This window comes from Cladophialophora psammophila (genome assembly GCF_000585535.1).
Source record: "Cladophialophora psammophila CBS 110553 chromosome Unknown aczJe-supercont1.1, whole genome shotgun sequence".
In the NCBI taxonomy this organism is placed as follows: Eukaryota; Fungi; Ascomycota; class Eurotiomycetes; order Chaetothyriales; family Herpotrichiellaceae; genus Cladophialophora; species Cladophialophora psammophila.
In genome coordinates, this window is record NW_006912922.1 from 2472719 (window position 1) to 2489823 (window position 17105).

Consider the following 17105-nt stretch of genomic DNA (forward strand, 5'->3'; position numbering starts at 1 on the left):
CCTTGAGAATCATTCCAGCTGATTCGGTCAAGGTATTGTTCACCACAGCAACTGGGGTCCCTCCGCTGTTGACAACCATTTTCTCAGCAACGGGCAGGAAGATGATGAGGTGCTGCTACAAATTTTGTTAGAGGACACGGAATCATTAAGCTCTGCGAAATACAATGTGGAAGTTTTCTGGGAGGAGAGGGGGGCAGGTAAATCAGCTACAGTCGCACCGTTGCCCAGCACTGCCTCATAACGCAGCAGCTTGGCAGAACGCCGCCTCAAAACATAACAATCAATACAGCTCAGGAGTGCATTTTTTTCCTTCTTTTTTTCTTTTTCATAAATCGAGCCTTGTTCTAATTGGAGATTTAGTAGTTTCCAAAAGGATGTACACACTTCGCAGAGTGAAAAGAGTGCCGAAGAATGCGCAGAGTGTGCAGGGAGCAAAGGGCGCAAAGGGCGCAAAGAGTGCGGCTCTCCTGTTCCGGCTCTAGGAATTGACATCGCCGAAGCGGAGTTCAGATCCAGCGTTGTTAGCCTATCTGGAACACTACGAAGACATCGCACGATTGATCACGCGCGTTGGGCACCGAAGGGCCCGGTTGATCAATTCGCGAGACGATTGAAACAATCCGAACATCCTTGCAATCAAGCTGCCCTCAATGGTTGCCAAACCCTAGTAACGATCTCATAGCAGCTGATGCAATCAGAGCAGGCATATACTTGTGGCTCTTCGTCCAAGTGGATTGCAATGACGGAAGGATACAGCTGAGGGAGGCTATTGCAAAGGCTCTGCCTTCGGGCCAGATTCGAACGCAAGGCTTTCTCCCTGGCGATTTCTGTGAAAAGAACATCACCAGGAAAGGCGGTTTCGATCTCGTATGGACAAGTGACCTCTCAAGATACCTCACCTTGGGGAATACTGATGAGATATACTTCTTCCGGCATGCTCAAGCACTGGAATTGCTGCTGCACAGCCAGGACTCGTATGTTATTACTCTGGTTGCAACGTACTGACAATACCCAGCAAAGACTTATATCCACGGGGCTTCCTGGAGGAGACCCTCCAGACTATCTGTCTTTTCTTCCCTTCAAAAGAGATTCGAGACGCGAAGCGCATTCGCCAAATTGAGAAAAAAATACTATATGGATCTAGAGGCGCAGATCACACTTCATGAGAGGCTAGATTTGTCGCAATACCACTTCTACGGCTATCGCCTAGCCAACATCCAAAAGTTCTATGATGCGTCCAAACTTCGCCGGGTGAAGCAATTCTGGTTTGACGATAGAGACCGAGTGCAATGGGTGACGCTACTTGTTGCAGTGGTGGTCTTTATCTTGACCCTTGTATTTGGCGTCATTTCGTCCATTACGGGGGATTTTACAAGTGTACCCCTCATTCAAGTGGCACTAGTATTTCTACTACTAGAACAGAGAGCAAATCTGCATCTATGGATATTTCTCTTCAGCAGCTGCGTTGGGGATGTTGAAGTAGTAAGGTCTCAACGATGGCATGGATTTTCCTGTCTGTCGATGGTATCTCCCTGAGTCAGACTTGATCTGCTGCAGGTTGGCTGATCATGTCGAATGCAATCGATTGCGCTTGGACATTCCTAGGGATTTCACTTCAGGTTCGTACTAACATCGTCGATGGCCCTATCGAAAGGCTTGGATAGTCTGCGCAGTATCTTTGCAGGTGCCAAATCCGCGGTTAAAAGTGGGTAGCTTCTGAGAAGGGCTGCTCTGAGGTTAGAGATGTCTCGCAGTCTCGCAGTTTCCCGATTTAATCACTCAAAGTCGTGTTGACATATCAGTCAAGCCAAAGTGCGTCTCTCCTTGCTCTTGTTGTCACATTTCAAAGAGAAAGATATGGTGAAATCGTTGAGAGCTCCAGGACATTGCACATTCAAACCGTTTTTAGAGATACCACTCTGCGTGTCGAAGCTCGTTTCGAAGACTGACCTGTGGTTCATAGCGCCCTGGGATCGTGTGACATAAGCAACTGACGCAGTGCGACCGAGTACGAGGTATTCCTGGAGGATTTGCCGGATAAAGACACACGCTTTCCCTCCAAACGCAGCCCCTCTGTGTGGCAATATACGACGACCACAAGAGGCCCATTGATCGAAATCGGTCGCTTGTCAATGCTGTGCAGGAATCAATGCTGCGATCTTTCTGGGAAGCCTTGTTACTCGATTGGCTGTCATGTCATTCTGGGTCAATGCTGTCTATGAGGCCATCAGGCAAGCTGTTCTTTTTTTTTTCTCTTTTTTTCCTTTTCTTTTTTTTTGGCGCTGAGATGTGACCAGATGCATCGATCCTGCGGCCTGATATTGCTGAACCAATCTGAAGCCAGATATGTTGATTGACTGAAAAGGAAGGGAGCAAGGCTGCACGCTGCCAAGAGACTATACTGCCTAGCCGGGTTAGGCTAGTTCAATAGACCTAACAAACTCCAGCCTTGCGCAGGAACATTGAAAACTCACTGTGCGTGAAGGGTACCGAGTATACTGTATCCTTCCATGCATACCTCTTCATGCCTGTCATCGACATCTTCATTTGAGCTCATCATTGGCTCGCAACCAAATCCGTGGCTTTTAGCAGAGACCTCATCCTGCCCAGTCCCTACGCGGATTGATATCTCTCGCGACAGCCGAGTAACAATGGTCCTCGCATTTGCTCACTACCTGATGTATTTCTTCCTTTTACTCATCCTTTTGAGGCTCAAAATGAAGCGACATCTCTTGAATAAACGGCACAATCCACCTCGGAGAGAGCTGTGTGGCAAGAGAATATGCGAAATACTGGGCACGGTCCGGGCCATGTCCTTCATTCTTGTGCCAGGCTTCTGCACTTAATGTGACCAGATCGAAAACCAGCTCCGTATGCGCCCTGGCTGACATTAAATTCGAACTTTCCGAGCTATTTCGGGTAATTTCCGACGGCATGTTCTCGGCTTGAATCAATGTCTTGTTGGAAGGTGAGCAGCCAATAAGTCAACAGTGAAGGCAAAAAAGGACGACAGGAACAAACCTTCAAACTCGCTGGATACTACGACTTCATGAAACCCGGTGTTTTGTTGGCACCTGGTCGATCAATCTCAGAGGTTCCAAGCTGCTCAAAGTGTGCAAAACCTTCAACCGCACAAGAGAGAAGCCAGTATCGAAATAACGTCCTGGAGATTCTCCGGACGGCCAAGGGCGGGCTCGTGTTATCTACGCGTCTGGGATGATAGGCTCCCCGTCTGTTTCGGCACTCGAGAATCCGTGATAGGAACTGACTTGGCTTCACAGAGAGACTGCCTGTCGTCGCGACGGTCTTGCACCATCAGGATACGTGTCCCAAGAAAGACAAATGCTGGCTGTTCTCAAACAGGGTGTCGTATCTCGTATTCGCTCGGTCCGAATTAAGAGGCCAAAAAAATACCAAATTTGCCGATTCGCTCGCGACAACCACCTATTTTGGGGATGGAACGATGGCGGCCTCGGTTGGCTAAATAGGTTGGTCTGACAGATAAAAGTTCGAAAACGCGAAGCCAATCGACACACCACGCTCTGTCAGACATGGCGCTTTATGCCCCAAATGACGAGAACATCCCGCCTCGCTTAGATGGAATGTCGTTGTTCCGAATCCACCAACGAGGTGACCAAGATTCCTCTTCATCCGCCCTCCATCATTCGTTTCCCCATTCAGCCCAGTGTCTCTGTCGCATTTTGCGTCTGCCTGTCTTTCTCAACTTCATTATCTTTTCAAATCGGCTCTTCGCCTCTCGTCCTACATCTCAGAGGACAGTGGCATTTTGCAACATCAAATTTCACTTTACCGGCCTGGATAGAGAGGCTCGCCTCTCATTGAATTCAAGATGCCGTTTCAAGTCCCAGAGTTCCTAGGTACTTACCGCTTTTGGGTGGGTTCCTCTCTGGCTGGCTCAGTTCTTCTGGTCAGGTTTGCTCCTCAATATTCAATTTTACAATCCTATACATGGACAGCCTCTGTAATTTTTCTCCTCCACGCGTTTGTCTGGGCGGTCTACGTTATTTTCATCTATCCTCACTACGTCAGCCCTCTGCGCAATCTCCCAACTGTCAAAGGAGGTAGCAGAATCTCCGGCCACTGGCGCACAATGCTCAAAGAGCCCTCCGGAGTACCTCAGCGACGCTGGGCACAAGAAATTCCCAATGATGGTTTGATCCGCTACTTGCATCTCTACAATCGGGAGCGTCTCCTGGTCACCAGCCCCAAAGGTCTTGCCGAAGTTCTGAACACCAAGAGCTACGAATTTATCAAGCCCGAATTACTTCGCACTGGTATCGGACGAGTCTTGGGCGTTGGTGTCCTTCTCGCAGAGGGCGATGATCACAAAGCTCAGAGGAAGAACCTCATGCCAGCATTTCACTTTCGCCACATCAAGGAGCTCTACCCAATTTTCTGGTCCAAATCTCGAGAGATGGTAGATGCTATCCAAAACCAACTCAAATCTTCGACCGAGTCACAGCCCTCGATTGAAGTCAGCGAATGGGGAAGTCGTGCAACATTAGACATCATCGGCTTGGCCGGCATGGGCCAGGACTTTAGCTCTCTACAAGACCCAACGAACGAACTGAACCGTGTCTATCGAGCAGTCTTCCAACCTGACCGCACCGCCCAAATCCTAGGCCTCCTCTCCTTCTTCCTTCCCGGGTGGTTTCTCAACAACCTCCCCATCGACCGAAATAGCAAAGTGCAAGCCGCAGCGGACGTTGCCAAAGACACGTGCCGCCAGCTGATAGCGCAGAAGAAGCAGCGCATGGCCAACAAAGAACCCATGCAACCGGACATCATTTCTGTGGCGCTCGAATCTGGCGGGTTTAGTGATGAAGAGCTGGTCAACAACATGATGACGTTCCTCGCCGCGGGCCATGAGACCACAGCTTCGGCGTTCACCTGGGCGATCTACCAACTCTGCCAACGACGAGACATCCAGGCACGCCTGCGCCAAGAGATCCATGCACACATCTCCAATCTCGACGCCAAAAATATCACCTCCGAAGTCATTGACGCAATTCCCTATCTTCACGCCGTCTGTCAAGAGGTCCTCCGCCTATGGGCTCCTGTACCGCTCACGTTGCGCGATGCCGCCTGCAACACCTCCATTCTGGGCCAATTCGTCCCCAAGGGCACCAAGATCATCCTCACGCCCTGGGCGATCAACCACAACACCTCGCTCTGGGGTGACGATGCCTCCGAGTTCAACCCCGACCGCTGGACCGCGCCGGGCCAAGCGAACGCCGGCGGGGCCGTGAGCAATTACGCATTCTTGACGTTCCTGCACGGGCCGAGGAGTTGCATCGGCGCCAAATTCGCCCTGGCCGAGTTTGCCTGCCTGCTGGCCGCGTTCGTAGGCAGCTGGGAGTTCGAGATGGTCGATCCCGACAAGGAGATTGAGATCAAGGGCGGCGTTACTGCGCGTCCGAAGGGTGGTATTGAGGTATACTTGAAGCCCGCGGAGGGGTGGGCGAGTTTAAAGTCGTCTGATTGTTGATATATTGTACTGGTCCCGGAGATTGAATTCAAGGGATATATTGACCACTTTGGACAGGACGAGATGAATGATTATATCGGCGCATGACGGAGTTCAAGGGATATAGAGTATTCAGTACGATCAGGCGCAGTGTTTCTGTCTTTTTCGAAGCGGAGGTTATCACGACTGTATCACAGCGATAGGGGTATCTCTCCGAGCTTAGTGACATCTATTTATATATTCCCACTCCCCAAATCAGAGCTCCATAGCAAGAGTCTCTCTCCTTCGTCCGCCCCGTGCGCTTTTGAGAGAACACGTCTATCTCTCACGCTCAGATGCGGTTGTCCGCATCTCCCGAGTCGCTCAAGTCACTCAATTCACTCAATTCACTTGACTTGCTTCCCTGACTGTCGTCCTCTTTCCGCCTCTTTTGCCTCTTTTGCCTCTTGCTCTTCGCTGCGTTAGCGGTCTGTTTCCCCGCAAACATATCCGTCAAGCTCTTCTGACCCTTCTCGCGTTGTTTTTCCTTGGCCAATTTCTTCCTCTCCTGCTCCGCCTTCTTGTCCTGCAACCTCTCATATTGCGCCTGCATTTGGTCCCTCTCTTTCTTGCCTTTTTCACTCAATTCGCTCTCCAATCGTTCAAACTCTTCACTTGCGGGATCCATTCCAATCAGGCTTTCGAGCAGTTTGATTTCTGTTGCCCAGATACTCTTGTCTTCGATCATTTTCTTCCCCTTTGGGTCCGTTGGGTCAGGCCTTTCGCAAGGTGTCTCGAGAATCAACGGCATGTTCTGAAAGCGAGATTCGTTCATGACGTTGTGGAACGTACGGAGTCCGAGAAATCCCAAGCCGATGTTCTGATGAAGGTCTCTGTGACTGTTCAATGGCATCTTAGAGTCGTTCAAGTGTAAGGCCTTGAGGTACTTGAAGCCCACGACACGGTCGAACTCGTCCATCGTCTTCTTAAACTCTTGCGGACTGCGCAGGTCGTACCCCGCCGCAAACGCATGGCAAGTGTCGATGCAAACGCCAATCCGAGACTGATATTCAGGTTTAATCTGAGAGATCACATCTCGGAGATCTGAAAACCGTCCTCCGATCAGTGTGCCGGCTCCCGCCATGTTCTCTAACAGGGGAACAACAGTTTTCGTTTCTGATAATGCCCGATTGAGGTTGTTGGCAAGCCGAGTGACCGCCTCGGCAAAAGAACTTTGTCCAGCTCCTCCAGGGTGAAAGTTGTAATATCGAATTCCGAGGGCTTCGCAGCGATGGAGATCGTCCACAAACGCTCCATAAGATTGCTTTGCCTTGTCCTCATCCTCGGTCGCCAGGTTGACGAGATAAGACCCATGAGGGACGACATGTGACATTCCATCATATTTGTAGTCTATCAGGGCCTTTTTGAAAGCGTCTCTGTTCTCATTTTTCAATGCTGGATTCTCCCATTTCCGCTGTGACTTGAGGAAACAGGCGAATGCGTTGCCTCCAATCTGCACACAATTCGTGACTGCATTTTCCACCCCCTTTGCTATGCTCGTATGAGCGCCCACATACATCTTCAGCCCAACAGTTCGGACAGCGAACGGCATTGCTTCAGCTTCCTTTTCTTCCTTCGTTTTGCGTTTCCGCTTGGGCTTGACGGGATCTTCCTGCTCTATTTTGTCCTCTTCGAGCTCGTATTCTTCCGAGTCAGACTCTGCCTTTTTTGCAGTCTTCACTCTGGCCTTTCGTTGGCTGCCTCCCTTGGTGGGCGTTTCGGTATGCTTGATCGTGGCCTTGGCCTTCTCCTTGAGCGCAAATGTGCCGTTCGTCCCCGTGCTGGCTTTTGTAGTCACTTCCTTTTCCACGGCCAGGGTCACTTTCTTATTCTTGGTTCGAGGAGTTCTCGGTGATACGCTTGCGTGGACATCGATTGGTTTTGTACGCTTTCTGCTTCTTGGACTCGGTGCACCGTCAGATCCGTTCCCAGTGACTTCACCTCGTTTGCGTTTTCTCCTTTCTGGGCTGCTTGAGTAAGTATCTGAAGTAGTGACTGTCTCTCTGTTGCGCAGACTAGGCATGTTGATTCAAAATGCCAGTAAATCAGTCATGTGGTAGAGGTTTGCTGCAAACAAGCGGCCATTGAAGTTGAAAGATCATCGCATGACTACCTCGTACTCGGTAGTTTAACCGTCTCCCGGACCCGACGCGTAGAGTGGCCTGGCTTGCTTCGCCTCGCCACACCTTCCTCAAGTTACTACATCGAGCCTCCAAAACATCTCTATCTCACACCTTGCTACTCCTCATTGTACCGTTGAAGCGGATAGGCTTTACTTTGCGAATCGCCAGCCTATGCGACCTCTCTAAATTCACTCCCTCCTACGCCTCTCCATAATGACAAATAAGCCTATGGACGATACGCCACAGCTCTCCCCCACCGAGTCAAGCGAAGATGAGTCCGACGAAGAACTCGTGGAGACTCTCGTCGCCGGCAGGGAGCGACGCAAAACTGCCGGCAATCGCTATGACAGGGACATGATACTGGAAGAGGTAGCGAATGTGGATGAGCAAGACGAGGTGACTTTGCTGTTCGCGGACAACGAAGAAGAAGAGGATGAAGAATTCAGAAGCGGCGACGACGACGAAGATGCGGACATGTCCTCCAGCGACGGTGACGATCAAGGTCCTAATGCTGCCACCGATGACCTCGAAGGAGAGAAGGAATTACAAAAGCAGGCCAAAGTAGATCGAGCAAAGAAACGGAAGGCAGATCTAGCCCTTACAAGCATTGCGGGTATTAGGAAGAAACTCAAAACTGACCACACAAGGCCGGCCGTAGCGTCTGTTGCCGCGAAGCCATCGAAGAAGAAGAAAGAGCGAGTTACATGGGTTCATGATCGCGATTCAGGTCGAAGTTCCCTACGCAAACAGACGATCGCCCACCGAGCAGAAACCATTGCCCGACTGAAAGAGAGCGAAGCCCAAAGCAAAAAGCTGAAGGCACTGAAAGAGCAACGGGAAAAAGAAAGAGCAAGGGACGCGCCCAAAGAACTCACGCAGGCTGATCGACTGGCTGAAGCTGCAAGGGTAGAGCGACAAAATGCTAAGAGCCTGAACCGGTGGGAGGCCATGGAGAAGAAGAGGCAAGAAGAACTAGCAGCAAAGTTGGCAGCTCTCAAGGACAGGAAACTGGAAGGTCCAGTCATCACCTGGTTAAGTGCAAAGGCCAAGTGGGTTGGGCCAAAACTGAACAAAATCGGTACAAGGGACGTGACAGATTGGGTAGGCCCACCAGAGATGAAGAAGCGTGGGAGAAAGTCAAAAGCGTACCTTGAGCAGTTGGCCGCAGAAAGGAACGTAGATTCAGGAGCAGCCACAGCAGCAAAAACAAGTACTGTGGGAACGCCGCAGGCATCACTCCCTATATCGGATCAGCCGAAGGAGCTGACCCAGGAAACGACAGCCACAACCACAATCATAACGACCACAACAACAGCGACTGTTGCACCTGTCGTGGAGAATGCACAACCGGAAATCACGCTCACTTCCCCACTGGAGCAAGTGGACTCGTTCTTGAGAGGGATACACGAATACACTAATATGCAAACGGACCGGCGAGTCAGTCCAGTTTCTCAACATTCAAATGTACAGCGAGATTCCGAAAAGCGACCAGAAATACAGCAAAGTTCGAGCACATTGCCAGAAAATATCCCGGGCTCTGTTGTCGAGGCTACGCCCATTCAAAACTCTTCTAGTAAGATTACGGAAAATGCCACCGTCAAGCCTGAAATACCCCCAGAGCAGACACATGTGCCGGAAGCTATCCCACCATCGGAGCAGACGCAGCCATCTGCAGCCATCGAGGATGCGGAGCAGATAGAGACGCCGGGAACGATCGTACAAGCAGAAGTGACGCAGCTGGCCGGAACTATCGAGCCGGCAACAGCACCGGAGCCTCCACCGGTTGTGGAAGACTCGACGCGGAACCTGGTCATTCTAGAAAATTTCCAGGAGCTTTCTACCGAGTCCCGGCAGGAATACTCCCTGTTCTACAACCATTGCAAAACTGCCAAACCCGCCAAACCCGCCAAATCAGCGAAGCACAATCACGAGGTGTGTCCCATCACAGTGTTGACTGCCCGATATCGAGATCCAGACATGGGTATCGCTTTTGCCAATGCAGCCGCATACAAAACGCTCCACGAGCTAAAGGAGCACAAGTTCATGTGGAGCACTATGCTCGGATGCTATGTTGGTCGGGAGGGGGCCACGCCAGCTCGGGGAGTACCAGAGGGTTGGGGTTGAGGTTGTCCTTGACAGGCAATTATACTTAAGAGTGAATAGCCAGGCGTGAAAGAATGCCAGCACCATCGTTTCTCGCAAAATGCAAATTCTTTTCGCTGATGATGATGATGATGATGATGATGGTGGTGGAATACCCAGTAGAATGGAGACTGGATCGAGAGGCTATGTCGGAGCGGCGGGTGAGGCTAGTGAGGCTGACCATCCTGGCCTCTGCACGAGGCAGAGGAACTTTGGTCCCCCCGGTCACCACCGTCAGTCACCCGTCGGATGGTCACTGGATGCAGCCTAGGCGATCGATTAGAGGGTCTTGGAGGGGTCATAGGGCTAGCGGCACATGCACCAGGTGCCGTGGCTCGCCCGTAGCCTCCTCGTCAATAGGCCCCTCGGTGTCCCCTGGCGCCCCCCTAGTGCCCCGAAACATTGCAGTCGCCGGAAGTGGTCTCGTCTGGGACGGGGCAAGACACACGCCCACTGGTGCCACTTTTAACGTCATCCACACATGGCGCAGCCTGGCACCCATGGAATGCACCTGAATGCGCCCAAGGCACTTTGCGGTGTACAACAAATAATCAGCTGCCAACCAAGTCGACGCCTTCCCTCTCCTTTGGTTATCCCTCACTCCACGTACTGGGTACATATACCTACTTCACCGCTCTCAATGGGGGAAGATCCTCCTCTGCGCAAAATCCAACATGGCAAAGGTTCTGCGGCCAGGAAACTGAAGCGCAGGAGTGGTGACTCACTCCTCACGCCTCGCTCTCTCACCCCAGGCGATAGCAGGAGGGACAAAGAAAAGGAGATGGCGGCCAGCTTCTTGCAGTTCTGGTAAGGCCACATGCCCATTGTCTGTCCGCGTTGTCGATCGAATCAGGCCTAACCAGCAACCACAGCGCAATGTGCGAGAAGCAGATTATGACTCCCTGCAACTCGATTCTCTATTGCAGTGAAGCGTAAGCCTCTGCATTCCTCCCTCTCTGCTCCATCACAGAGACTGACAAGCTATCAGATGCCGTCGTAAAGATGCCGCAAAACCTCTCTCGGCCTCCAATCTGTCCCTTGAATCTTCTTCGCCGCCGCCTTCCCTCGCCTCCTCTCCACGTCCTACTATACCAGCGCGCCTCTCCAGCGCTTCACCGGAACCACATCAAGATAAACCTGCCATTCGAATACCCTTTGATCTCCACGACCACAGATCAGATCTTGACCCAACCGAATGGAAACCCAAGATACCTCACCGTGGCGCCTCGACGAACTCTGAGGCATTCCGCTACTTGAGTCGCTTCCACCAGACACACAACATGGCCATCAGCAACGCTTCCGATCATCCTGACAATCACCTTGTCAGGCCCGACCGCCCACCGGCAACGCGACACAAGAGTACTCTGAGCATGTCTACCTTGACACCTAGCACCACGACGCCAAGTCTAGCCAACAGCCCCACCACGACATCGTCCAGCTTTGGCAGCATGTATGAGTTCAACCTGCGTCCGCTGGCTCCCCGCACCAATCCGCTGTATAGCACCAGCGCTGGTCACGCCAGGAGTATAGATTTGGTGACGCCCCATATCCCGCCCCCCGCCCCGGTGGTTGTAGGCGACGTGGCTCTTGACGGGTCGATTGCTAGGGTGGAATCCGAGGTTGACTTCTGGGGCAAGAAAGTGGTCAAGCCTGTCGTACCAGCCGCGACGCCAAAGGGCGAGGGACTGGGTGCTCTGTTGGGGAAGCATTCTTGATTCTTATTAGACGGTATTGTCTGCTGGCAACAGCGAACCAGACGATGGTTCAAAGGAATGGGTTATGGGAAGGTATGAAGCAAAACGTTGATGTGCTACCACGGAAATGCATAAATGCAAATATAGACTATTGATACCCTCGGAACTGATATTGCCCTCTCTCTCTCTCTTTTCCCCAATTTCCTTTTTTTTTTTTTTACCTGTACTCAGAATCCCAATCTGAAGGAAATGGAGATGGAGTTGTGCAATCATCGATGGCATCTACATAAATCCCAACTATGCATGAAAAGTCACCTCGACTCGACGGTTCGAAATACCAACGACTTGGCAAGCAAACAAGGGTTTAAAATGGCCCGAGAAAAGAGAGGCACAATCAACCCCAGTCACATAAAAACGCCGATGAAGTTTCCTCTCTTTAGCGCCCTTGATCCACTGGGATATGTCATGCTATACATCTCATTCATCGTTGATATCTTTTCGCCAAAGAAAAACAGACTGACAGACATCTTGCACTCAGGGTTTTGTCGGGCTTCGCTCTTGGCCTTGCCGCTACGTTAGCTTTTTCCCAAACCAATACGCACCCCATCGTAGATAGACAAGCTGCGCGGATAGGAGTCGACGAAGGGTCACAACATGCCCGTCGACGTTCCCTTGACACTGCCCAACTCGCCATACCGTCCCCTGTGTTTCGTCGTATCATACAGACTCAGTACTCTCATCGTCTGTCCGCCCGTGCTCTCATCGCCCGCGGAGAATGCATAACCCCTCTGCTTTCTCATCCGCTGCACCTGCCTCACCTTCCTCACCGCCTTCTGGAACTGTTCCATCCTCGGCCTATAGTCCTGCACGTTGTATTTCTGAATCTCCTGCACGTGGTGGTAACTCTGCGGGAAATACATTCTCTTAGCGTATTTCCATGCAAAGTCCCGTACAAGACAGACCGGTGGGAGGACGAGGCATAGTGCGTAGAAAACTGGGTACGTAAACATGACTGGAATGATCCCGTCGAGTTCGGTCGAAAATCCCGACCCGATGTTTGGTGCTGCGTAACTGTAGGCGGGGATGAAAGCCAACCAGATCACAAAGCTCCCCGGAATCGCCAGGACGGTCCATTTCGTCCACACGTTCGTGATCAGCGCGGCTTTTCCGAGAACAACCAACAAAATTGCGGTGTAGGTCGAGGTACCCCACACCCAATGGCCCGCAACCTTGCCGTCAGATAGAATGCCGTCATTCAGAAAGAAGTAGCTCGAAAAGATATATGCGAGGATGGAGTGGTAGAAGCCATTGGCGACCCATGACCAGAAGCTGTGCATGCGGAAGAAAATGCCTTTCTGGGTCAACGAATAGGATTGCGGGTAGCGATCCAGAAGACGAGCTGAGACATATTGATCAAATACGCCAATGGCGAAAGGCGGGAAAAATGTGAAGAGGACGTTGTAAAAGGAGAGAGTCCAGGATTCGTAGATGACTTGGCCGGAAAAGGCGTTTTGAAATGCGTACTAGTTGCTTGTCAGCACTGATCACCAATCTGACCGAGAACGGCATCTCCTTCACTTACCCAGAATTGCGTCATGAACATAGCAATGTTCTTGTAAAACGAGTACAAAATGACCTTGCTTATGCGTTGATAACTCCAAGCCCCATGCACAAGGAGCAGTTTTCTGAGATACCGGAATTGGCCAATCGAGACATCGGCACTGCGAGCAGCTTGTAGACCCTCCACGCCACTGATACCAACACCAACATGAGCAGCTTGGATCATGGAGACATCGTTGGCGCCGTCACCAATAGCCAGGAGAAGCGCCTTGAGATGCCGCTTGACGAGTTTGACCACCAGAGCTTTTTGCAACGGCGATACTCGACAGCAGATCACTGCCTTGCATATAACCGCCAAATCGAGGAACAACTTCTCCATATCCTTTTCCAAGGCAAAGGCTAAGGATTTGCCATCGATGACGAGTGCGAGTACATCCCGCTCGCCTGCCGCGGCTTGACTTCGCACCGCATCGTATTTCTTCTGCAAACTCTCTCGTGTTGCGCTGGAGTTCTCCTCGTTGATGATCAATAGTGTCATATCCTCACTGATCAATTTGCAGCTCATGCCGATGTTGATGGCGGTTTCCTGTCGGTCACCTGTGAGAACCCAGACTTTGATTCCTGCCTGTTGCAGCGTGTGAATGGTGTCTGGCACACCGTCCTGGAGACGATCCTCAATAGCAGTTGCTCCCAGTAAGTAGAAATCGTGCTCGATGATCTCCGCTGCTTTGTCGAGCTCGTCGGCACGATTGCCACCTACCGTGGTAGCCGCTTTGTCGAAAATTTGTCGCCATTCCTGGTACTCTTGTTCTGGAACCTCGCGCATAGCAAGACACAGTGTTCGAAGTCCTTCGGTGGCATAGTCCTCCAAATGCCGCAAGGTTGTCTCCACAGTCATATTATCTTTGGCCAGTCTCTCCATGATTACTGTATCAGCACCCTTGCAGTATATCCTAATCTTTCCGTCTGGACACCGGAAGATTGTGGACATACGCTTTCTTGTGGAGTTGAATTCGCAAACTGCCAGTAGCTCGTATTCTACGTCTTGGCCATCAACTTGCACAATCACTGAACGTGGTTTCCGGGCCACAAATCGGTATCCAAGCATGACAGCACCTTCAACCAAAGCGCCCTCATCCGGAGATGCAGCCTGGTATTTGATTTCCGATTTCTCGTCTTTGCGTTCGGGAATGACAGTATGACAAACGGCCAGCAGTGAGAGGAATTGGTGAATGACTGTCGCACTCTGGTGCGTCTTCGTGTTCTCACGGAGTTGCTTGAAATCATGAATACCGTCCAAATCATCAGGGCCTGTCGCCTTTCGGTCTTCCGGCACCATACCGGCATACTGAATTCCATGAATGGAACATTGCCTGAATTCCATCATGTTGCAAGTCAAGGTTCCCGTCTTGTCTGAGAAAATGTACTCGATTTGCCCTAGCTCCTCCACAAGTGACGAAGTTCGACATACCGCTGGGGTATCGGTGTCGGTGTAGTACATGTCCAAATCACTGCTGATGAGAAAAGCTTGGAAATATTTCACGATCTCGACGGTGACGAACAGTGACAGTGGGACCAGGTTGGAGTACAGGATCCAGTAGGTGCAAAGGTCCATGAAGAATTGCGTGGCGGCGTTGAAATTGTCGTAGTAGAGGTATGTCAATTTCTGGCCCGCAGTTGCGCGAACGATGAGATCCCCAATCGTGCTGACTGCGCTGAGAACTAAAAGTATGACAACGAGCATCAGAATCTGCTTGTTGAGCATCCGTTCCACATCTGTCCTCTTAATAGGCGTAGCGGTAGCATTTCGCATCAGCTTCGTTTCATGGCCCGTGAAAACAACAACCCCATGGACCCAGGGAGTGTTACGGAGAACCGCTCCACGGAGGAGTAGCTGGTCGGGTGTTAAGGGGTGTTCTTTCTCGCTTCCTCCACCAGCGACGGTCAATGTCGCCTCATACGTGTAGAGACTGCTGTTCGGCTGTTCTGACCTTATCCGTCCGTTCAGTCTTCCCAAGTCTGCAGGGTTCACCAAGTGTACCGTTTCCGGAATTGCCTGTTTGATTTTGAGGTTGGTCTCACCGTCGAGGTTGGCGGTTTCGATGTAACAAAGCCCTTCTGGTTCGGAACTCGTGAGGAGTACCAAGTCGGCAGGAAAAGACTCTTCCGATTCCACACGGACAATATCACCAACAGCGACGTTGATCCATTTCGTCTCCACGAAAGTCGAACCCTTGAGGACCTGTGCTTTGGAGTCGTTTAAAGTCTTGTCTGCCGTCTTTCGCTTCCAATCCTCCACGAGTTCCTTGATAGCAGATATCATCAGCACAATCATCAGCGGGACTATAGTTGTGTAAGGATTTGTGGGGGATACATTAGGTATTTGCTGCAGGACGGCCGTGAATAAAAAGAATAAGTTGGCGTATTTGGAGAATTGTTCAAAAAGGAACTTCGGCAGAAAAGTTGCGACGTTGTATTTGGCGGTGGAAACATGGTTGTCCACCCATTTGTTGGCAGCGTTCACTGGAGCATTGTTGAGATGTATGATCCTTGGTCCTAGGGTGGATGGGTCGACCTTCTTCCTCGTAAACATGTCTTTGATATTTTCGAAACTGAATTCCTTCTTCTCTCGGACTGGAGGTGTCTCGTCGGTGCCAGCTGTGTCTACTCTCGAGTTCCGCATACCAGCTTCCGTCAATGGAAGATTCATGTCAGAATAGTTGCTATTCCGTATCCCCAGCATCCCTTTTGCTCTATCCATGACGCCCGTCATGGACATAAGACTAGTCCGATCCCGTCTATGGTGCCGTCCGACCACTTTGACACCTCCACCTGGGATATGCTCGTCTGAGGGGCCTGCATTGTCGTAGTATTTGTATCCCGACTCTTCTTCGGTTAACTCCTCCCCGTCTCCATATTTTGCGTAGTTCTGCAGGTCCGAGGTCTGGGAGTAGTTTCGAGTACCGCTGTCCATATACGGAGCAGTAAAGGGTCGACTTGATGACGCTGCCGGTTGCGCTTGGCCAGCAGCGATCGGCCGCCCTCCGCCGACGAAGTCATCGTAGCTCGTTGATGGTCTCGGTTGCGGTTCGTCCGAGTCATCGATATTGAACACGTTGAGGAGTTGCGAGTCGTCTACGGGAGGGCGCTGCCCTGAACCGTAGACTGGCTGTGAATTCCCCAGTTCATCCAGTAAATTATTGTTGTTGTTGTAGTTGGAAGCTTGAGGCGCATTGGGCCTCCCGTCCATTTCTCAAGCGGATTGGCGCCAGAGGGGTTTGCGAGCAGAAAATCGACAAAGTGCGTTACCGTGCCATAAGTATCATGAAAGGCCTCTGTCACAGTTGAGGGTGTTTGCAGTTGACATGCTTCGCTGAAATGCAATATTGGCAGAGAAGATGTCAGCGTGGTTTGTTCTCGTCGAGATTGACGGTGACAATGGCAACACCAAGAGCCCCGGCTGCGATTTGGATGCGCGGCCGCAGGCGGAGCAACGCATCTAACCTTGGAGCCCAGAGTTGGAGCCCACTCAGCCCCGTGCGGGCAAGAGCGTTAAGTGGCTGGTCCCTATCAAATGCGGCTAGTGGAGCCTAGCGACAAGTTTCAGTAGCTTTACAGGCCCCAAGCGAGACACTAACGTTACAGGCTGCAAAGGCAAACAAAGATCACCCACAGGCTACAGCACACCCAGAGGCACCACAAGTAATATGTACCTAAACAAGAACTCGTAAGGGAGGGACAGCAACGTAACCACGTAATAGTCAACCAAGCATCAAATTTGCCTTTGTTTGCCGGGAGCCTAGAAAATATCCAGCTGCATCACACAGTGATGCCGCAACCAAGCCGCCGCCGCCGCCGCCAGTGGTTTGATAGATTCTTCCACGAGGGAGATTGATTCGTGGCTGACTGGATCCTCTAAGGTGATTCCTCAGAGTTTAAAAATGGCACCCGAGACTGCACTGCCACTTCCATGATCGCTGGGTGGTTATGCCAGATGAATCAAGCACCGACTTTCCTTTGATAGTGGAATATCCATCCATCCAGCATCATGTTCCTTGT

General features: G+C 51.2%; 5 protein-coding genes across 5 annotated transcripts; 3 read left to right on the top strand and 2 right to left on the bottom strand.

The window, feature by feature from the left end:
* Positions 1-3850: 3850 nt before the first annotated feature.
* On the top strand, positions 3851-5509 carry A1O5_00850 (uncharacterized protein; the record flags this gene model as incomplete). The annotated part of the gene is made up of 1 exon (XM_007741469.1): positions 3851-5509. One exon carries the CDS (start codon positions 3851-3853, stop codon positions 5507-5509), a length of 1659 nt encoding a protein of 552 aa, XP_007739659.1.
* Positions 5510-5819: 310 nt separating this feature from the next.
* On the bottom strand, positions 5820-7550 carry A1O5_00851 (AP endonuclease 1; the record flags this gene model as incomplete). The annotated part of the gene is made up of 1 exon (XM_007741470.1): positions 5820-7550. The coding sequence occupies one exon, from the start codon at positions 7548-7550 to the stop codon at positions 5820-5822; it is 1731 nt and encodes a 576-aa protein (XP_007739660.1).
* Positions 7551-7863: 313 nt separating this feature from the next.
* Positions 7864-9774, top strand: A1O5_00852 (uncharacterized protein; the record flags this gene model as incomplete). Its single annotated transcript, XM_007741471.1, has 1 exon — positions 7864-9774. The coding sequence occupies one exon, from the start codon at positions 7864-7866 to the stop codon at positions 9772-9774; it is 1911 nt and encodes a 636-aa protein (XP_007739661.1).
* Positions 9775-10432: 658 nt separating this feature from the next.
* On the top strand, positions 10433-11507 carry A1O5_00853 (uncharacterized protein; the record flags this gene model as incomplete). The annotated part of the gene is made up of 3 exons (XM_007741472.1): positions 10433-10599; positions 10665-10724; positions 10781-11507. The coding sequence occupies 3 exons, from the start codon at positions 10433-10435 to the stop codon at positions 11505-11507; spliced, it is 954 nt and encodes a 317-aa protein (XP_007739662.1).
* Positions 11508-12133: 626 nt separating this feature from the next.
* Positions 12134-16296, bottom strand: A1O5_00854 (phospholipid-translocating ATPase; the record flags this gene model as incomplete). Its single annotated transcript, XM_007741473.1, has 2 exons — positions 12134-13009; positions 13069-16296. The coding sequence occupies 2 exons, from the start codon at positions 16294-16296 to the stop codon at positions 12134-12136; spliced, it is 4104 nt and encodes a 1367-aa protein (XP_007739663.1).
* Between the last annotated feature and the right edge of the window lie 809 nt (positions 16297-17105).